General features: G+C 32.9%; 1 protein-coding gene across 1 annotated transcript in view; it reads right to left on the minus strand.

The window, feature by feature from the left end:
- LOC123704510 overlaps positions 1–14,788 on the minus strand; it is a 39,743-nt gene extending 24,955 nt beyond the window's left edge. Inside the window, exons 1-3 of the mRNA XM_045652890.1 lie at positions 14,783–14,788; positions 13,415–13,425; positions 11,636–12,254 (exon numbers count right to left, since the gene is read on the minus strand). Of these exons, the coding sequence (XP_045508846.1) occupies positions 11,636–12,254; positions 13,415–13,425; positions 14,783–14,788 (636 nt within the window). The remainder of the gene's footprint in view (positions 1–11,635; positions 12,255–13,414; positions 13,426–14,782) is intronic.
- Between the last annotated feature and the right edge of the window lie 9,114 nt (positions 14,789–23,902).

A 23,902-nucleotide genomic window follows, 5' to 3' on the forward strand; every position in this document is an offset into this window, starting at 1 on the left:
ATATTGAGGATTGTTATAAAATTGGCTGGGTTAGTGTTACTTGTTTTAGTAACATTCATGCTGCCATTTTTAATGAACATTTCTATAGAAGTCTATAAGTATCTACACTATCTACACTAATATTATAAAGAGGAAAACTTTGTTTGTTTGATTGTATTGAATAGGCTCATAAAGTACTGGCCCGATTTTAAAAATTCTTTCACCATTCGAAAGCTACATTATCCACGAGTAATATAGGCTATATCTTAGATATATTATCACGCTAAGACCAACAGGAGCTTAGATACGCGGGTGCAACCGCGCGGCACAGCTAATATTAAATAAAACTGTCAATCATTTAGAAGTTGTTTTAATCTTGAAAATTAATAGAGATACTATAATACATATAAAGTACTAAAAAGTATGAATGATAGTACTGTTGACTTCCTTGAAAGGAAAATCGTATAGGTAATAAGACTTGAATGTATCTTGTTATTATAAATCAATCTATAATAAGATATTAATAAACCTTTATTTTAAGCTATTGCATAGCTTTTATCTCGGGCCTTGAGCGCAGGGACCGAATCGAGAAATTCCGTAACGAAAAAACCTCACGCTCCCCACTACAACGGGCTCGGAGGTGTGGCTTGAAGGCATAGCATGCAATAGCTTTACCGCGGCAGTCCCCGAGTGACACACGTGTTTTTTATTATCGCAGATATTTTAATTTACATAGAACTTAAACGTCGATAACCTTATTCTACAAACATAAGACACCATTTCTACAAAAGAAAGAAAGAAAGATGTCCCATTCTTAGCTTTTATAACGTATTCATTGAATCAGTCGAGTCGTTAAACAGACGCGCTACAGTGGTCTCTGTTTCACGGGTGTTTGTGACGTTAAGTGACGGTGGATATACCCATGTCTTTTAACTAGCTGTGCCCTGCGGTTTCACCCGCGTGGCTCCGCTCCTGTTGGTCTCAGCGAGATGATATATAGCCTATAGCCTTCATCGATAAATCGGCTATCTCACACCGAAAGAATTTTCAAATCGGACCAGTAGTTCCTGAGATTAGCGCGTTCAAACAAACAAACTCTTCAGCTTTATAATATTAAGTATAGATACGATATCTATTAATATATTATAATATTATAAAGTTATAAACCGATATACTATGTTGTTTTATTCGCGGTAATCTATGGAACTAATGATTCGAATTTAAAGTAATGTTTGATAAGAATCAAATTATAGATGCAGATAGTGTAAAATATATTAGAGCATCATGCTACCATAAGGAGCGGAACAACAGTGGAAAATATACATAATAGGCATAATGTAGGAAGATATTATTATGTTTAAGATCTGAGGAAGTTGCGTTGGTTAATTTATAATTATAAATTTCATATTGTACAATAAATTGTACATGTTATGTTTTAATATATTTTTTAAATTAACTGATATATGTAATGTTTAATTTTGAACGATTAATTAATGTATGCATATTGCATATTTAGAACTGGAATGATGGAACCGTGTGTCTATTTTATATTTACAAATATTAAAAAAAAATGTTTGCGTGTACACACGTAAGAAGTGAAACTTCTTTATGACCTTATTAAAAAAAAATACTATATGCAATTTTACAGAAATACATCGAATCACGCGTGGTAGGGATAAGAAAAAGATGGCGCGTAACGGAAAATGTCACGCGTAACGAAAAAATGTTACACGAAATTTTTTTGCAACCCCGATAAAGAAGTTTCACTTCAATAAAATATTAACAAAAGCATGTCCACATTATGCTCACTGTAACGGAACCTTAAAAAATGTTTCAATCTTGTGCGGAACCGTTTTCGATGCAAATTGTGAACTTAAATAAACCGAAGGGAGAAAGGAATTACAATTCTTTCATCTTCAATGTATGTTTTATCGAATTTTTCCATGTTTTTATAATCGAATCAAAAATATATCGATATTTCCTGACGTTTTTTGCAACGCCATTTAATGGGAAACAAGGAAAACAAATCCTATCCCTCTCTATCACTATAATATTATAAATGCGAAAGTTTGTGAGGATGGATGTATGTGTATGTATGTATCGTTGTTACCCTTTCACGCAAATAGTACTGAACCGATTATAATGAAATTTAGCACACATATAGAGGGTAACTTGGATTTACACAAAGGGGTAACTTGGATAGGTTTAACTTGGGTTTTATCCCGGAAATCCCACGGGAGCGGGTTTTTCTTTAAAACGCGGGCGAAACCGTGGGCAGAAAGCTAGTAAATAATATATCATTATACAAACTAAATAATTAAATAGGCTCAGGTAAGCACACTAATATTATTATTATAAAAAGGATATCTTCGATTTTTTGTTTGTTACTTTTTAAACGAATTATACTTATCTAAACTTATGTAATCTCAAAAACAAAACGATCGGTTTTAAAAATATGTGTAGCTTTCTTTTAAGAAAAAAAGCTCTACGTAAACTACGAAATTACAAACTAACCTGTTTTATTTAAATTTAATTTAAACGCATTTAATGTTTTCTTTAAATATATATCTACCCAAGTTTTATTTCTTAATTCACACGAACTAAAACCAAAGATATGACCCATCCAAAACCCAACCGCGCCGAACGTAGCTTAACCACGATCGTTCTCTCTTCATAACGCCTCCCCCATCCATATATCATACATTTGATATTAACATTCACATCTGTCCGTGTGCAATATATATTTTTTCATTTCCGATTAACATATTATATTCTTGTTGGAATTCCTTTTTTGTGTGAGGCATTTTGAATTGTAAAGCATTTCATGTCACTATACTAATATTATAAAGCTGAAGAGTTTGTTTGTTTGAACGCGCTAATCTCAGGAACAATTTATCCGATGTGAAAAATTCTTTTGGTGTTAGATAGCCCATTTATCGAGGCAGGCTTACCATCACGCTAAGAACAACAGGAGCGGAACAATGCGGGTGAAACCGCGAGGCACAGCTAGTTATTGATAAAAATACACAACTGTGTCTATTTTCATTTAATAATATGATAGGTACTTACATATAAAATTTAATCTTCATCTCTCAATCGATAGGTTAGAATAAAATCACAAATAAAATGGTATTACACCAAAAATTACCAACACAAAACATCATTATATTATTAATTTAAAAATGCATATTATTTGGTATAATCTTTAAATATGACGTACATAAACGTACATAATGTAGCATCGGTAAAAAATCTTTAGGTATCCGGAAAATGAGAAAAAAAAATTAATCTCATGATAACTACAAACGCACATTTGAAAAGAACAATTTTTGGCTCATTATGATGAATCGCAGTGACAAATACTACATCCGAGTAGGATTGTATTTATAAGTTAAACGTATAAACTTAATATTTAAGATTATATAAGTAGATATGTTTATGAGCCATCTGGTTTCCATAACACAAGCGAAAACTTAGTATGGGATCAGATCGTGCTGTGTGTGAAAATTGTCCTGAAATATTTATTTGTTTTTTAAACACCGTTCAGTTTATCAGTTATCTTATCTAAGTTTATTAAATTTTGATCTTAATTAACGATACATTTGGTTAATATATATTTGATCCCCTTCAAAATAGTTAAATCACCTTAACACACGTTAATTAACCATCCCTCACAAATCGTCTCACTTCGACAACACTTCGATATCATTCCCTCCCTCTCTAATCTCACCTCTCTCTCCCTCACTTGATAAAACAGTGATTAGCAGAAGAACCATTTGTATGCTTATTAGCACGGACACTTGACAAAAGTTTGCCCTGAAAATGGTACAAGTCATGAGAGATAGCGAACTATATCTTTATTTCCTTATTCATTTATTTTGGTGATACAGGACTTACAATAAATGCACAATATAATTATAATAGGTTAGAATTAAGTTAGTTTAGTTTGTTTGTTTGAACGCGCTAATCTCAAGTACTACTGGTCCGATTTGAAAAATTATTGTCGTGTTGTATAGCCCATTTATCGAGGAAGGCTATATATTATCATCACGCTAAGACCAACAGAAGCGGAGCCACACGGATGAAACCGCGGAGCGCAGTATGCTAATCCGTGCACACAGCTCTTAGAGAAAGCTAAATTTTAAACTTGAAGAACCTAATCATACATAACTACAATAAACAATTAAAAAAATGCTTAAAAATCGCTTTTACCCATAACTTGCAGCCCAATTCGGTTGTAACATGAAAAAAAAACTTTAAAGGAACTCTAATTATAAGAAAAATTTTATAGCTACAACGATTAGGGGCTCTCCCGACTTGAAAAAAGTTTGGTTATGAGCTTAACCATTATAGGGGACTTACAGATTTTTATAGTTATTATGTTATGCCTTTAAAAGAGGATAAAAAACACATTACTTCTTATTAAGTTATCATAAAATACATATAATATATTATATTATATATTCGGAATTGGTTTTACAAAATTTTTGACGTGACAACGTCTTATAATTCGATAGAGCCGGCTGCACGCCCGAAAAAACATGACTCATGCGGCGTTACCTCGCTCTGAAGCGTTCCAGTGCAAGCGAGAGCGCGGAACGAGCGACAAAGAAGCACAATCGTTGTCACGTTCAACTATCGTCAGTAAACCGACTTTACAGAGACTAATTTTTTTTTGTAATGTATAGGATTTACTGCAAGTATTTAAAAATATATCACAAACTGAATTCATGCAGTCTGCTTTACAGTCTATTGTTATTACTTTAATTAATGGGCAGGGCACAGAAGGCTGATCACCTACCTGTCCCTAAAGAAAATCGATCAGTGAAACAGATGTATGGATAATGCATCTGCCCCTTACCCCACTTGGGGACACAGGACTTCAAAAAAACTACTAAGTACATACTAGATAATATCCACTTTATCATTCATCTACGATGCATTTACATTAAACGAACATAGAGTTAGTTGCTAGAGCAAGAGCATTCTTTCGTGATCTTTTAGTGTAAACGAAAAATCGTATTCAGTGTTGTTCAGTATTAGAACATTGCATAGAATCTTTTCGAACGCACTAAGAACAACGAAAGAATGCTATAAGCGTGTTTACACTAAAATAATTTGATAGTGGTGTGAGAATGAACATTCGGTCGTTTGATGTAAATGCACCGTATACTAAAAGAATATAATACACGTTTAAAAAGTTCCAAGTATATGTTACCCTTTTTCAAACTATCTTTCGAACTCAAACAAGAATGAAGAAACCCGAAGGAATTACGGGTGTAGAACTAATATTATCGTTCTGCGGCTGACCGATAGCCCGTGTTTGTACAGTCGAGTACGGAAGTTATGGGATTATAATAAGTTTCGGCTTTGTATTATAAAAATGACTTTTTACGTGTGTTGCAAGGGGAAATACTGAAAAGAATGCTTTGCTTTCATTTGTGTTCGTATAATATGAACAATTTGTATATTTGTAGAATATTAACTGTGTGTAAATTTAATCTATAGTCTCTATGTAATATTTATTATTATTATAGAGGTAAAGCTGAAGAGTTTGATTGTTTGTTTGTTGGAACGCGCTAATCTCGGAAAATACTGGTCCGATTTGAAAAATTATGTCGGTGTTAGATAGCCCATTTATCGAGGAAGGCTATAGGCTATTTTATTATTTATTAATAACAACATTATTGAGATCCGTAATTTCCTTGGACTACAAAGGACATTTCCTTGTGTTTTTAATTTCCATATCACAGATAATACTACTTACATAATATATTACAATATACATTTAGGTACTGCATATTCACCTACCCAAGTAATTCACGAAAAAGAAACACTAGCTAAGAATAACATCCGAGGGGATTAGCGAACGATGTCCGTTATCTCTGCCCTGCGGCTGACCGATAGCTACCTAGTGTTTGTGTACAGTCGTGAATGGAAGTGAATAGTGAAATATATAGGAGAAAAATATTAAAATGTTGAGTAAATGCTGTTGTCATAAGGTATATGAGTTTTTTGTAATTAAAAGATAACTCAGGTGACACTTTCGATACACACGTGTTGATATACGGTTTAGTTATCAAAAAGTTACTAAGGAACATTAAACGATAAAAAACATTATAAAAAGCTACTAGATGGCTCTAGCTAGAGCATTACACACGACATTTTTTTCTATTAAACATTTCTTGATCTCTTGTATACTATATAATATTATTATGTACCTATATATCTATGGAGTACGGTATCTATACATATAATAAATCTGTAGAAGGGTCAATTCTGTACATTGAAAATATTGAAAAAATAAATAGCAGGGGGTGTTACTGGATCGATACCAAACCCAAATATGTGATTAAAAAAATTTTTGTCTGTCTGTCTGTCTGTCTGTCTGTCTGTCTGTCTGTCTGTATGTGAAGGCATCACGTGAAAACTAGCGGTTCGATTTCGATGAAACTTGGTATAATTATACCTTATTATCCTGGGCGTAAAATAGGATACTTTTTATCCTGGAAAAATACGTAGAAAAAAAATAATCTTAATTTTTCAGTTTTATCCATAGACGTTGTTCCGTAGAACCGCGAACACACGTTGCGTATTATTATAGGCCTAGCCGTATTTGGGAATTGGGTCCAATAGATATTTATAAGATTTTATTGTCAGAGGTACTCAAAATGGATAAATAAACCATCCACGCGAAGACCGACATCCGCGCGGACGGAGTCGCGGGCGGATGCTAGTACTAAATATGTTTAGGTATGCTATTTTTATATAAACTGTAAAATTTTAAAATTTTAATAAAAAAAAAAGCTATATCTATTGAAACTATATTATATTATGGTTTATAAATAAATTCGCTACTGGTTTAAACTAATAAATCTTAGTTACACAATTGTTGTAATGAACCCGAGAATATTGCACGTATCAAAATGAAAACAAAAAAATACCTAATAAGCTTCAAAAATCTTAATAAAAGGTATTTACTTTCATTTTGTACACGACTGTACCCATCCGTCCCCTTGACCGGTGATAAGCACTTACCGGCTTTTCCTCTCCACTGTACCTACTTTACTTTCACTTACCGGTACATTTGGTCAGTCGTAGGATAAACAAGATTTATATTTAGGCACAGTACATCTTTATTTATATTTATGGTCTTTACATATACATAGTATAAATAAAGTCGCATTCTCTGTCCCTACATCCTTATGTATGTTGAAATCTTTAAAACTCCGCAACAGATATTATGATGAAGCGGTTTTTTTAATAGATAGAGTGATTCTCGAGGAAGGTTTTAGTACTTAATTTATTAGGCTTCAGACAAAGCGGGCGAAGCCGCGGGCGGAAAGCTAGTTTATTTATTGAATAGGAATACAATTTCTACATGACAACTACATTTTTTTCAGATTATTATTAGTTTAATAAACAATTAATTTACTTATATCATAAATTTATATTTTCGAGGAAACAGCTTCGCAGGCACAGCTTGTATAAGTATAAATGATTGCATGCTAAGTTATTGTTAAGATTTTCTTACATTTTACATAATAACTTAACCTGAATATGAAAAACTTACTTTTGCTCTGGTAGTTTTGAAAATAAATCGTAATATATAATATCATATTCATAGCACGAAGTTAACGCGTAAAGGGTGCACTCTTATGTTATACGGGGTGTTCACAACGTGAATCCTATCCTATCCTACTAATATTATAAATGCGACAGTTTCTGAGGATGTATGTGTGTGTTTATTACTCTTTCACGCAAATACTACTGGACCGATAACTATTTATATTAGATAAAATTTTAATAATATAAAGCATCAATTCAGATTTAATAATATTCTAAACATACAGTGTATTATTTCACATAATAATATAGGGTTTTAATATACACAAGCCGGGTCTTGCGAGCAATATGAAAATAAAAAGTTAAACCTCAGCTAATAATATAATACTTTATATATCATTGCGTTTGTTCAAAGTAACCTTCATTCATAAGAACTCAGTTTTATCTAAAATAATTCGAAGAAACTAGTTACAGAACACCCTGTAACTTGATACCTCCATAATAAAGTGAGTTTTGACTTTTATGGGCGTTACGTGAGGAAGTGAGGTGAGCCGGTTTGATTCTCACGCTGTACACATTTATTATACGATTTGCGGAGTTTATTTTATTATTTTCGTGTTTTATATAAGTTTTTTTGTATGAATAAAAATGTTGTTTTGGGGGGGTTTTATGCATGTGTCAATTTATGTATTTATTTTTTTATTAGCTGTACTCCGCAGCTTCACCCGCATTGTTCCGCTCCTGTTGGTCTTAGCGTGATGATATGCCTTATAACCTTATTCGATAAATGGGCTATCTAACATCGAAAGAATTTTTCAAATCGGACCAGTAGTTCCTGAGATTAGCGTGTTTCAACAAACTCTTCAGCTTTAGACTATTAGTATAGGTTTGGGGAGCTTATTTTATTATTTTCGTCTTTTATGTAGTTTTTTTTGTATGAATATACCTACATGGTGTTCATCAATTTCTATTTTTGCTTATGTACAAAGTTTTATCAAAATCAGTTCAGAGAAAGAGAAAAGTATAAATAATGTGCATCTAATTAGGGAAACTGTCACGGTTATAATAGTTAGATCAGTAAATAATTTTACTTGTTCAAACAAAAAGTAAATAGGTATTTATCACAGGTCAGCTTGCTCCATCTTAGTCCACGCTTGTCGCTTTTCAGGCGAACCGATGGTCGAATGCTTGCCTATAATCATGATGAAAAAAATAGAAAATTTTAATAAAACACTGTCGCTATAAGTTTTTTGAAGTGAAACTTCTTTATCGGGGTTGGAAAAAAATTTAGTGTAACATTTTTTCGTTACGCGTGACATTTTTCCGTTACGCGCCATCTTTTTCTTATCCCTACCACGCGTGATTCGACGAATAAATATTACATAAATTACGTATTTCTGTAAAGTTGCATATAGTAAATTATTTTTTGAAAAATAAGGTCATAATGAAGCTTCACTTCTTACGTGTGTACACTAGTACACGCACACATTTTTTTATGTAAACCTGTATTAAAATCTGAAAAACAAACTGATATGAGAAACAATAAACTTTTGTACCTACTTTCCTTTAGAAACCCTTATAGCTTGTTATCATGCGAACACTTTGCACCAATAATATTACATAAACTCCCGTCGAATGTAATATGCATCGAAATATAACCTATTATTTAGATTCGGTGAAAAAACCTTGTTTTTCGTACCATAAATCTGTCCGTAGCAAATCTCGTAGCACGTCGTAGCACCACAGTAATATAACTTAAAAATAAACATACAATATACATACACTCGAAATATACAACTCTCCTTCTTTCGCATACGAATAAACAAAAAAAGAGAGTGTGTCGAGCACATGCGTCAGGAGTGAAACTTCTTTAGCAAGATTCAATGATATCAATAGTCGCATTTCTCCATAACGTTACGGTATTGCCGTGACCCGACCTTGAAGACACGCCTAAAGAAGTTTCAATTCAAAAATGAATAGTATATAGTAAATGTTATATAAAGCTAAGAAGCCTATCCCACCCTTATTTATAGCACTATTTAATTTATCCGGTTTATCTGAAGGCTTAAGACGCGCCGTAAATTCGTCACACTAAGGCTCTGGTCACATAAATCGCTCAAGAAAACTTTAACAAGTGTAAAATATGTATATAATATGCTAGTTTGTTAAAGTAATATTATAAAGAGAAAACTACATTATATAAAAGCGATGCAATATGTTGATTGTGTGTGTTAAATGTTTACATCGTATTTTACTATTAACATTTATTCTTATCAAGGTACGTGATATCTAAGTGATAATAAAATAACATTGGTCAATTATCAGATAAAACAATAAATGGTTCTAATTTACACTGTTAATAAATTTTAGATTTTTAACTCCCGAGCGAATAGCTGCTTCTACGAAAGTACTACGCTTTAGCTACAAGCATTTGTATTTAAGTGTATGACGTCATAGTTATTCGTAAACAACTTTGCCTTATCGAGTACTACAAGTAATTATAGTACTACGGCGTAGAATGTAAGTTACTACGACGTAGCAAGTAATAAATAATAATATTATACTTGTGAAACTAAGTACATACTATTAAATTGTTATTTCCATGTTCGTAGTTTTTGTTAAATGGTTTTTTTTTGCCTAGCTTTCCTAATGAAATTGAGTTATCAGTAGTGTAAATGACTTTTTAAAACTTTTTTTTATCCCTACCACGCGTGATTTGACGAACTACTGTAAAGTTGCATATAATAAATTATTTTTTGAAAAATAAGGTCATAAAGAAGTTTCACTTCTTACGTGTGCACACTAGTACACGCACAAACTCAAACTCAAACTCAAACATTCATTTATTCAATAAGACTACTATTTAGTAGCACTTTCGAATCGTCATTACATAATTATTTTTAACATTTACCACACATTTTTTTATCCATTCTATTCAATACATATTAAAATACTCTAAAATCAAAGACAATAAAACACTATAAGTCCTCATATCTCCCTTGAAACTCTATGAATAAAATAACAATTGTGCGTCTATGAATACATTTCTAAAACGTTCCTTTTGAATTGTAAAACGGGTCATTTCTATTTCATTTTATTGCAAGCTTATCCTACTTGTATTATATCGTTTTTATGAATGTTTGTTACCCTGTTACGCTGGAAAAACTGAACGGATTGGGATAAAATAGCCTATCGGATAGGTATCCTAATAGTCTTGTCTATCTCTATTTAATAATAGAAGTAGAGACTTATGTACTTAATAATATTATAAACGAGTCGAACAAGTATGGAATCAAAAACTTCAGCAAGTAGTGTCTGTTATGCTTTAACGCGAAAACTACTCACCCAATTTTAATGAAATTCGAAATGGAAATAGATTGGACCTTGATAAAGAACAAGTACTACTTTTACAAACGAAAAAGGTGATGGAAATATGTGTGGCTGTTAATTTGGTTTGTTGTTAAGCTTGGCTGTTAAGTGTACGAAGCCGAACCGGGGGCGGAAAGCTAGTAATTATTAATAACTAGCTACGCTTCGCGGTTTCACCCGCGTGGCTCCGTTAATCATATAATATAAGCCTATAGCCTTCCTCGATAAATGGGCTAACCAACACTGAAATAATTTTTCAATTCGGACTAGTAGTTCCTGAGATTAGCGCGTTCAAAGAAACAAACTCTTCAGCTTTATTATATTAGTATAGATATAGAAGCGTTTGACCACAATCTCGCCTGATGGAAAGCTAAGATGTGGCCTAAGATGGTACGCGCTTCCCTAGTAGGTACCGGTTCACTCTACGCTTAAATGTGTACAGTTACACCTTTATTTTATGATCGTACTAGCGTAATATTAAAATAGACCGGGATATCTACTATTGTCTATTACAATTAATATAAGGAAAGGAATGATATATTATGTATTTATTGTACAATAACGTAAATAAATAATAGCATTATTTTATGAAGAGCTTGTTATGTAGAGCGAAGAATATTTTATTTGTAAGATAAAGTAAGATATAGCGTGCTTAATATTTTTTTTAATTAATTTTTACTTTTAAGTTTTAAAAGCACTACAACTAAATAAATCCACATACCTTATCTTGCTTCACATGTGGTTTTAACATATACGGCAACCCTGGTACCGGGTTGAAAATCGAGGGCATCATAGCTGGTGCAAAAATCACTTTCACAGCTTGATTCTGACAAGTGCACTTATGTTCAGTCACACTTTGACAACAACAGTGGTGACACTTCGGCTGACAACTCTGACAGGTCTGATTCTGACAGTGACTAGAATTCGAATTCTGACTGTGACTAGAATTCTGCGCGTCTATTCCGTGTGGTACGTTTTCGCAATTCGAATTTTGAATAGAACTTTCTTTATTTATATTCTGACAGTTTCTATTCTGATGATTCTGACAGTTCTGAGATTCTGATGTTTGTATTGACGTTGTTTTCATTTCACCGTCATTTACTTCGTTTGAAACCTCCTTGTTGTAGAGCCTGGGTTTCTTAAAATCTTTCGGCAGTTCTAATAATGGTGTCTTTCTCTTTAAATCACTAGGTGTTTCCAAAAGGTATTTGTTCTGTTTTTCTAGGCTATTTCTAGGCTCAAATGGATGTACTAGTAGCGTCTTTGTTTGCTTGCCTATTTTTTGACCCCCGTGGGGGTCAGGGGTTGCTTTAGAATCCAATTTGATTGATTTATTCCACCTTCTTTAAAATATAAAATTCTTTGTATTATATTTAAAATCCATGAACGATTTCGTTCAGAAACACAATCTATTAACGTTCACAAATTGTATAATACACTAAGTTATTCACATAAATAACACTATAAACTATGTCAATAAGTCACAAATCAAACGACCTTCACCCACACGTGTTATTGTTGACAAACAAACATAGTAAACAAAGCGAAAACAATCCTAAATACAAAGAGCATCTTTGTATTACACTGCCAAACAATCGAATACTGTATTCCGAATTAAAAAATCGTTTTACTGGCTGATTTTTTGAAGAATAGAATGTATTTTTTTTTAATTATTTTATGGGAACAGACGCACGTCTTCTCTCCTTGAGATCTAGAGCTCTACTGAATAAACCGTAGTGGGATAGGGTAGGCGTGGCTTATGGAGTGTGGGATACGCCCACTGCATTATAAATGATCGTCTAATATCTAGTCTAGACTTGCCAAGATGGCTGACTGTGTCAAAAATTAAATAGGTATAAAATTTAGTGTATGTAACTCTTTTAACGTTGTGTTTTACAGGCTTCATATCACAAAGCGTTTGAGATTGTGCTCTACTTTCAACACATTAAGACTAAGCAATTATCTGACCTAAAAATTACTATTGCTGTAAAAGTCGGGCTTTACTGTGAGCAATCTCTATCAGACAAACTTTAATGCTAGAGAAAGTGATGAAAATTTAATAAAATTGAGTTAAGCATTCTTGAAGACATAAAAATACAATAAAAATATTGTTTAATAAATTCAATCTAAGTATATTAGAACAGAATATGGAGAGGCATGAATACATTTCGATAAACTATCGTCATTCTCATATTTTATTAACCTAGGTCCTAGGATTATTTAATTATTTTGGTATCTATAAGCGAAAGTTGAAGAAAAAGTATTGTTGTGAGTGTTTACAATAAAGAAATATAATCGTATACCTTTCCTAATTAAAAAAAAGTTTTCATTGTAACTTGACTCTATCAATCTCAAAACTACATTTTATATAGTTATTTTTTTAAAGAAAATAGTCTAATGATTTTCTTTACATAGAGTACTTTTAATAATTCGTTTCATTTTTATATATCTATATAAAATTACTTCTTTATGACATTAATCTGATCTTGACTGAACTGACTTGAACTTGATCTGACAGTGAATGTAAAAAAAATTACAATCTTCTATCCAAAATGTAACTTTTCAACCTAAACTTTACTTTCACTATTTTACTAAAATAAACGAAATAAAAGGACTTTTCAAATATCAATATCTTTATATTATGATTTTTTATTAAATCGTTTATTGTTTTTATACACTTGGTTTATCCAAAAATATCTAACAATATGTAATTTGACCTTCCTATTATTTTAATTACCTCCCTATTATTTATTAATATTGGGTAAACTGTAATGGTAGGAATGGTTTTGTATAAATAAATAAATGTATATTATTGTAGAAATATGTTCAGCAGTTCGGAAGATTTGCTAACTTGCAGTTGAACCACGCAACTTAATTGCTGCTCTGTAAGGATGCATTTACATCAAACGGACATAGAGCTAGAGCTGAAGCATTCTTACGTGATCTTTTAGTGTAAACGAAAACTCGTATTCAGTGTTGTTCAGTATAAGAACATTGCATAGAATCTTTTCGAACGCACTGAACACCGAAGGAATGCTCTACGCCTGTTTACACTAAAAGGATTTGACATAGTGGGGTTAGAATGAGTATTGCACCGTAATATTAAATAGCCTACAGATTTGTTGCATAAACAGACTATTAAATTTCATTAGCAAAATAATTGTTCCACTTGAACCAGCTTTATCCAATAGTATTGGCTCGATCTGAAAAACATTCTAACCTTCAACTTTATAGTACAAAGATAAAAACATTTACACGCAAAAAACACTTACCTTAAAAAGATGGCAAAAAATTTACGATTGAACACCGCCTCCAAACTAAAACAAACTTATTTGATTTCTCGTAACTCATAACATTTATTTATTCACTCATCTTAATCTTAATATATATTATATAGGCGAAAGTTTGTAAGTATGGATGTATGGATGTTTGTTACTCTTTCACGTAAAAACTACTGAACCGATAACAATGAAATTTAGCACACATATAGAGGGTAACTTGGATTAACACATAGGATAGTTTTTATCCCGGAAATCCCACGGGAACGGGAACTATACGGGTTTTCCTTTGCAAACGCGGGCGAAGCCGCGGGCGGAAATCTAGTAATATAATAATTTCACTGCTTTTGAGTCACCATATACTCGTAACCTAACGATTAACTAAAACATTTATTTAGTCAACATTCATTTCAATTAGAAAATAATACTTAATTAAATAAATGCTTCCCTTTTGAGTCATCAATTCATCATAGGTATACAGAAAAATAAATTATTTACCATAATATAAAGAAAAGTAATAACCTGGTTCGGATATTTTCTATTTTCTACAGAGCCTCTTTTAAACAAGTCGGTTAATAAATCAAACTCACCTTCATGTCTCCGAGACGAATAAAACAATGAATTCGTTAGCGCTGTTGGTTTTACAGTATCGCGCTTGAATAGTAATCGAGTTTTTTGGATTTTTCCTTATCAATTTGTAAGGAAATTATAGGTTCTTTGTTTTAACTTTTTATGTAATTTGTAGGAGCTTTTTCGTTGTATAATTGTGAGATTGTCTGAGAATAAAAGTTGAATATAGTGTAGTAGTGTTTCGCAACTTTAATTAGCCGATTAATTAAAATCCTAGGCTCTTCATTAAACGTTGTTGAACTAACGTCTTACGGCCTCAAGGATTTACATATAATCATTTAAAATTCAAACGTATTGTGTTAAAAAAAAAAAGATTGAGTAAGGTAGGTAGGTTAATTTTCATTTGAAATCGATTCAGCTGTATTTGAGATACATCGTAACAAACGAATAAAAATTACTCGTTTACTTTCAGATAATATTATACCTTACATGTTTAAGTTTTCTCTCCTGAACCATCCTCGTAATTCAACAAATATAAAAATCAAAATTGGTTCAGCCGTTCTTGAGTTATGCGCTTACCAAAACATTTTGCGATTCATTTTTATATATAACTAGCGGTCCGCCCCGGCTTCGCCCGTGGTATATATTTCGCAAAAAAGGTAGCCTATGTTCTTTCTCAGGGTCTAAAGATTGTTTGTGCCAAATTTCATCAAAATTGGTTGAGACTTGAGAGGTTTATGCTTGAAAACCATACATAATTACAAACTTTTTCTCTTTATAATATTAGTATAGATAGATTTTCTAACAGCTTCCTGATATGTTAACAGGAAGCTGTTAAATCGCTTTTCACATACAAACGCGTCAGACAAATTCTACCTTACAAGTACAGGTAACATCTTAACCCTAACGTGCCCTAACCCTCTCGGTCATTTACTTTTACGAGAGGGTACGTCCGAATCGCAGGGTTAAATAGAGATTAAACTGCAAATTAATGTACTGTATTACTGTATTAGAAGGGTTTTGGATTAACAGTGCTAATTTTGGAGTACCTAATACAAACTTATTGTGTTATTTTGACCTGTAGGGGGATCTTTTTTATAGAATGGCATAGGTTGTAGTCTTTTTCGCGTCGATGAGGAATGGAAATAGGAATGATTTAGTAGGTACTGAAAATTTATTAAAGACAAGAGCGAATAACCAAAAACGTAAGGGTAAGTCGTCCTCATGTAACTATTTTTACCGATCTTTCCACGAAGGAAGGAATTTCTCTATATTAAAAGCGTATTTTTTTAAGTGTGTTCATTTCATGTATCGCATTGATAAGTAGGTACATACTGAAGCAGCAAATACGATCATAATTTGACCGTCTCTATACCGCCTCTACCCGAGCCTTCACGACTTTCAGCCTTCACGACGCACGACGCACGTACCTATAATAGCGATGTGCTACAGGAACATGATGCATTCGAAACTATTTATGAGTAGCTTCCGCCCGCGACTCCGTCCGCGCGGATGTCGGTCTTCGCGTGGATGGTTATTTCTCCATTTTGAGTACCTCTGTCAATAACATCTTATAAATATCTATTGGACCCAATTCCCAAATACGGCTAGGCCTATAATAATACGCAACGTGTGTTCGCGGTTCTACGGAACAAAGTCTATGGATAAAACTGAAAAATTAAGATTAATTTTTTTCTACGTATTTTTCCAGGATAAAAAGTATCCTATTTTACGCCCAGGATAATAAGGTATAATTATACCAAGTTTCATCGAAATCGAACCGATAGTTTTCACGTGATGCCTTCACATACAGACAGACAGACAGACAGACAGACAGACAGACAGACAGACAGACAGACAAAAATTTTTTTAATCACATATTTGGGTTTGGTATACATACATAGGAGAGATTGAGATTTGGTACACATATTTAGGAGAGAGGGCGCCACTTTGACAGCGTAAACATTGGCTCCGTAAACAAAGTATAATTTAATTAATTAAAAGTGATTAATAAAGCGAAAGCACAGTGTATTAGTGTAAAAAACTTTGAAATTCAGTGCTACAAATAAAAGTTTAAACGCTATTACCTGTATAAACACGAAAAAAGTGATAAAAAATAACAATAACAACAAAGGATATTTTTTTGGTGCTATAATAATATTGTGCTGATTTAAACTTTTTGTGATCGACGCGATTGTCCCCTACATTGAAAAAACGGCTGATCGTATGAGAACCAAGTTCAAATAGAAAGTTATAAAACTAATAACCTACAAATAAATTGCTTAGTCATAGTACCTACGTAAGCGAACAATTATTATCATACAAAACAACAAGCGCCATCTATCGGCTTTTATAAAGAGCTCGGTTTTGTGGTGAGCGCCACCTATTGGAAGTTTGAAGAACTACGTCGTAGGTCGTTATTGGCATTCTCGAATAGTTCTGCCATTTACCAACAGAGGGCGTAAAACATAAAAAATGGACGAAATCAAAGACATGTTGCGAATTATGCAAGACGAAATAAGGCAACAAAAAGTCGATATGCTAGCCATGAAAGAAGACATCAAATGCACCATTAATAATAACATAAATGAGAAATTTAAGCATTTAGAAATAAAAAACGAACAACTCGAACAAAAACTAGATTCACAAAAAAACGAAAATTGAAAATTTTGAGAAAACCTTGAGGAAAAAAAATATATTAATATTCGGAGTCGAAGAGCGAGAAAAAAGCTATCAAGAGTTGGAGAAAAAAGTTTTAGATATTATAAATAACACACTTAACATCAAATGCGAAAAGCACTTCATCGAATCCGTGAGAAGACTTGGAATTAGAAGCGATAAAGTCAGACCCATTGTAATTACTCTACTTACTATGGGAATGAAAATACAAATCCTAAGAAACAAAAAGATGTTAGAAAACTCACCCTACTACATAAAAGAAGACTTTCCATTAGATGTGCTCAATAAACGAAAAGAACTTCAAAGAGAAATAGCGATGTTAAGGGAACAAGGAAAAAATGCTATAATAAAATATGATAAAGTTGTTATTTTAAAAAATAAAGAGCAACATTCCGAATTTCAAAAATCCCAAAATAAAAAAAGGAGCTTATCTGAATCCCCTGAAATGGCAACTTGCTCTTACAATCCAAATAAAATAACTCAAAAGCAGCCTCAAAAACAGCCTACAAAGATAAACAAGACTAATAATTTAAATAACTATATTTTAAAAAAACCTACGCTTACAGTTGGAGATAAAATCCCTTCTCCATCCGGCTCGAAGCAAAATACAGAATAGCAATTATTATTAACGCCCCCCCCTCTCGATCTCCCAACACGGCTTGTCACCGCGAGAGATCTAGACTATAACCCTCCAACACGTCACAAACTCTATATCTGTAATAAGTATATAATGTGAAATCCCTATTATCACCACAAAGAATGATACTGTTAAAATACTCCCTAGAAAAAATAAAATATGACATCATTGGTCTTGCTGAAGTAAGGAGAAATGGCAATAGCATTATTGAAGATGATGACCTTATATTTTGCTACACCGGAGAATCTAAAGGACTCCATGGAGTTGGTTTCTTAATTAAGAAAAAATACAAAAACAATATAGATAATTACATAGGCATATCTGAAAGAGTCTGTTTGCTAAATCTACGCTTTACAGCAATGAAAATCTCTATTATACAAATATATGCACCCACCTCTGATGCAAACGAAGAAGAGATTGATGCCTTCTATGATGATATAGAAAAAGCCAGGAGTTTCACAACCGGTAAAGTTATTATATTGGGAGACTTGAACGCGAAGATAGGTCAAAGAAAGCCGGAAGAGAGTACAATACTAGGCCCATACTGCTACGGTAAAAGAAACTCGAGAGGCGAAAAACTTGTCCAATACGCTCTAAAAAATAAATTTACAATAATTAATTCAGTATTCAAGAAAAATACAAAAAACTTATGGACATGGATTACGCCAGATAAAAAGAATAGAAACCAAATAGATTATATTCTGAGTAACTATCCAAAACTATTTACCAACATGGAAGTCATTAACAAACTCTCGTTCCCGAGCGACCACAGACTCTTAAGAGGAACAGTATCTCTGGATAAACAAAAGAAAAGCCGAGCTAATTTTGATACAACCCCAACAATCACACTATCAAATGAGAAATCACAAGAAACATACCTATCTGCCTTAAGAAATAAAATAAAATTAATCAACTGGGAAGCTAACGATAACATTGAATCATACTATCAAAAAATAGAGTCATCCATACTAGAAAGTTTAAAAACAATTACGTCAATTAAAACAAAGAAAGAAATAATATCTGAAGAAACTAAAAACCTAATTAAAAAACGCATAGAACTCCAACACAAACCTTCAAAAAACAAGAAAGATAAAAAGGAACTTTCAGCACTCTACAAAACTACAAACAAACTACTTAAAAAAGATTATGATAATTACAGACTGGATATTATTGAAAACCACCTACTAGCCTCGGGAAGCCAAAAGAAAGCCTACAAACAGTTAAATTCAGAAAAAAATTGGATCCCGACATTGAATACGCAAAAAGTTACAAAGAAACAGCAAACTAGAAAGGACCTTGTAAAAATTGCCTCCGACTTTTACACAACCCTATACGATGATAAATCTATCACAAACTACAGCTACAAAAAGTGTATAGAAACAGATGAAAAAACATTGTCAATACAACAATTCAATGAAGAAGAAATAATGTCAAAAATTAAAAAATTAAAAAAAGATAAAAGCCCGGGTGTTGACAATATACCGAACGAAGCCTTACTACTTGGAAAACATCTACTGATAGGTCCACTCGTTATTCTTTTCAATAAAATACTGGAACAACAAGAAATTCCTACCAAATGGGCAAAATCGCGGATAATCCTGATATACAAAAAAGGAGACCCAGCTAATATAAATAATTACCGACCTATTAGCCTACTTCCAACAATGTATAAGCTATTTGCTATGTGTCTGGTAAAAAGAATAGAGCCAACTATAGAAATGCACCAACCAGTCGAACAGGCAGGTTTTCGTCATGGATACTCAACGACTGATCACATACATACCTTAGAACAAGTGATAGAAAAATATGTTGAATATAATCAAAATCTATACATAGCATATGTCGACTACGCAAAAGCGTTCGATTCCATATCACATATGAGTATCTGGGACGCATTAGAGCATCAGAACCTTCCACATGTATACATTAACATCATCAAGGATATATATAGAAAAAGTACAAGCCGCGTCAAATTAGATAGGCTAGGCGCAGAATTTTATATCCGCAGAGGTGTGAAGCAAGGAGACCCGCTATCGCCAAAAATATTCATAGCTGTCCTGCAAAATATAATGAAAGACCTAGAATGGAACAAAAAAGGTAAAGGAATAAGCATAGAAGGAAAAAACCTCAGTAACCTAAGATTTGCGGATGATATAGTTCTTTTCGCTAAAACACCAAATCAACTAGAGGGTATGCTAACAGAACTAAGCGCTGCAAGCGCGAATGTAGGCCTACAACTGAATACCTCAAAAACAAAAGTAGCTACCAATGGCATAAAGAAACCTATACGAATAAATCAAACACCTATTGAATACGTAGAGAGCTATATCTACCTCGGAAAACAAATATCATTTGAAAAGACAAGACATCTAGACGAAATAGACCGGAGAATCAAATTAACGTGGAATAAATACTGGAGTAACAAGGAAATACTAAAATCAAAACTATCAATGAAGCTAAAGAAAAAAGTAATGGACTCGTGCCTGTTGCCTTGTTTATCATATGGTGCCCAAACTTGGATCTTTAACCACATTACCATGTCAAAAATACGCACGTGCCAACGGTCTATGGAAAGAAGTATCCTTGGCATCAAGACCATAGACAAAGTCAACAGCACAAAAATCAGAGCAAAAACCAAAGTAATAGACGTGTTACAACATGCACAGCGCTTAAAATGGAAATGGGCTGGACATATCGCCCGCTACTCCGAAGATAGATGGCCAAAAAGGGTCACGAAATGGATAGGCCCAGGATCCAAGAGACAGAAAGGCAGACCAAGGGCTCGCTGGGCTGATGATATTCTACAATTGACAGGCAAAGACTGGATGAAGGCAGCTGGAAACAGGAGGAAATGGGGACAGTTGGAGGAGGCCTATACCCGAAAGGGGCCAGGACATTTAACCTAACTGCATTTTTTAATATTTTCATGTATTATGTATCTTTTGTTGTAAACTGTATCTAAATGTCATGGATTATAAAGGCTAAATAAATAAATAAATAAATTTGGGTTTGGTATTGATCCAGTATTGCTATTTATTTTTTCAATATTTTCAATGTACAGAATTGATCCTTCTACAGATTTATTATATGTATAGATAAGGTAACAATGTATTAAAAAGACTGACTGACCGATTGGCTTAAAGCGACCCCACATTCTAAGTCAGAGGTCGAGGGTTCGATTCCCAACTAGGGCAAATATTTGTGTGACGAATGAGTCTGGGTGTTAATTATTATATAAATAAGTACTTATGTATTTAAAATTATATATGTATGTTTATCTGCCATATTCTGGTTTCCATAACACAAACGAAAAATTTGTACGGGATCAGACCGTGTCGTGTGTGAGAAATTTCCTGAAAAAAACAATGATGATCATCACAAGATCAACACTCAATAATTTTTTCAATATTATTTTGTTCGTTTCAGAAATAAATTGTAGTAGTTACTAATATACAAATATATTATTTTAGCATTAATTTATCTCCACTATTAAACTCACACATTCCAAGTCTTATAAAACATTTATAATATTATACCAAACCATTTCAAAGTAAACTTTTCAATCTTACCCTCTCACAGATAACACAAAACTTTTAGATAATGTCCATCGTGTGGTCTGTATGTGACAGCCCTGATATACGGGCCCTTTGAAACAGGGCTGGATTGTAAGGGCTAGGGGAATGTGGGGACTGGGGCCCCGTGTTAAGGGCTCTTCTATTACCTAGTTCTTCATTTAACTCTTCAATATCTAATAACACATAAAGAAAATTTTGTTAGGTAGTTAGGTACATTATTTTATTTCCCAAAAAACACAAAATTGTTGATTATGTGGCGATCTTTTACCAGTGATCTAATCTATTAGTTTAGACACAGATAATATAAAATTATTATATGTTTAACTATTATATTTATTACACTCAAAACATGAATTTTATAACTAGCCGTGCTGTGTAATGTAAGGCTCAAATGCCACTTGTAGTAACGTATAAAATTTGATTAGAATTTTATCTTAACATTTGTAATTTTCAATAAATAAATCAAACTCAAGCGAACGTTAGAAAATAAATTTTATAGTGTTCATTCTCGCCTACTTTAGCTTTACTAATCTGAAAAATTAATTATTAACTTTAGAATGTCGGAAAACAGGCATTTAAATTGTGTTTTTTTCTTCACGTTATTTTCGTATGTAAGTTGGTGTTACAAAGCACTCATATCATAATATAATTTGCTTACTGTGTCGATACAATCAGTCCAGCATTGTAAAAGGAATTTCGGAGCCTTGAGCGTTTTTTTATAAAACGTAGACATCTTCTTTGTAAAACAATTATGGTTTCAATATTTTTTGCACCTTTAATCGTTGCAAATTCTTGTTTTTATTAATTTTACAACACGATGCTTTCACAGTTTACTATACAAATAAAAACATAATGAAACCAATATCCCTTGAGCATATTCAGTGAAAAATAGAACCTTTTTCTATATATCGTTTAAGTGTGTGATAAAAAATGTTATGACGATTCTAAAGCGCTTGTATAAGAAGTCTAATTGAATAAATAAAAGTTTGAGTTTGAGTTTATATTTTGACATTTTTAGCCTAATGTCATTAAAGTCAGTTTTGGGGCTACAACGTTAGTCTTAAGGCCGTGAGTACGGCCCTGTTAAAGGGGTTCGGTTTTGATCCAAAGATTTTACATAGCCATTAAATTATTTCATGACAATCCTATTGTATTCTTCAGAATATATATCAAACTAAGATAATAAATTAACATTATACTAGCTGTGCCCCGTCGTTTTACCTGCATTATTTATATTGTTATATTAGCTTGATAATCTTTAATATATATATAAATCTCGTGTCACAATGTTTGTCCTCAATGGACTCCTAAACCACTTAACCGATTATAATAAAATTCGCACACCATGTGCAGTTCGATCCAACTTGAGAGATAGGATAGTTTAAATCTCAAATCGTTTTAGAGAAAGCGGGCGAAGCCGCGGGCGGTGAGCTAGTAGTAGTATTAGGTAGTCTTCCTCGATAAATAGACTATCTGACAGTGAATAAATTAATTGGTCAAACTTACTTTCTTTTTTCAATCGAGTCAGAAGTTAATCAGAGAACGCACATAATAATATCTCTTCGTCACTACATAGTATAAAACAAAGTCGCTTTCTCTATCCCTATGTACCTTTGTATGCTTAAATCTTTAAGACTACGCAACGGATTTTGATGCGGTTTTTTTTAATAGATAGAGTGATTTAAGAGGAAGGTTTTAGTATATAATTTATTAGGTTTTAGACCAAGCCGGCGAAGCCGCGGGCGGTAAGCTAGTATGAAATAAAACACAATCTCAAGTTAATAATTTATTAAAAAATACAATACTTAATAAGTTAACAATTTAAAACTATTACATAGTTATTAAGCTGCGATATATATTATATTTTATTAGAGTAACAACACAGTTTAATGATTTTCATATGGAGTCTTATGGAGTAGTATTAAAAATACAGTTTTTAGCTACATAAGTGTAAAAATATTATATAACAAGCTGTGTCACGCGGTTTTACCCGCATTACTTCGCTCCTGTTGGTCTTAGCGTGATGATACCTTTCTCGATGAATGGGCTATCTAACACCGAAAGAATTTTTCAAATTGGACCAGTAGTTCCTGAGATAAGCGCGTACAAACAAACAAACTCTTCATTTTTATAGAGGAAGGCTATAGGCTATATATCATCACGCTAAGACCAACAGGAGCGGAGCAACCCGGGTGAAACCGCGGGGCACAGCTAGTATTAGAATCTATATAGATCTAATAGTATTAGAT

Source organism: Colias croceus, chromosome 30, assembly GCF_905220415.1.
Source record: "Colias croceus chromosome 30, ilColCroc2.1".
Lineage (NCBI taxonomy): Eukaryota > Metazoa > Arthropoda > Insecta > Lepidoptera > Pieridae > Colias > Colias croceus.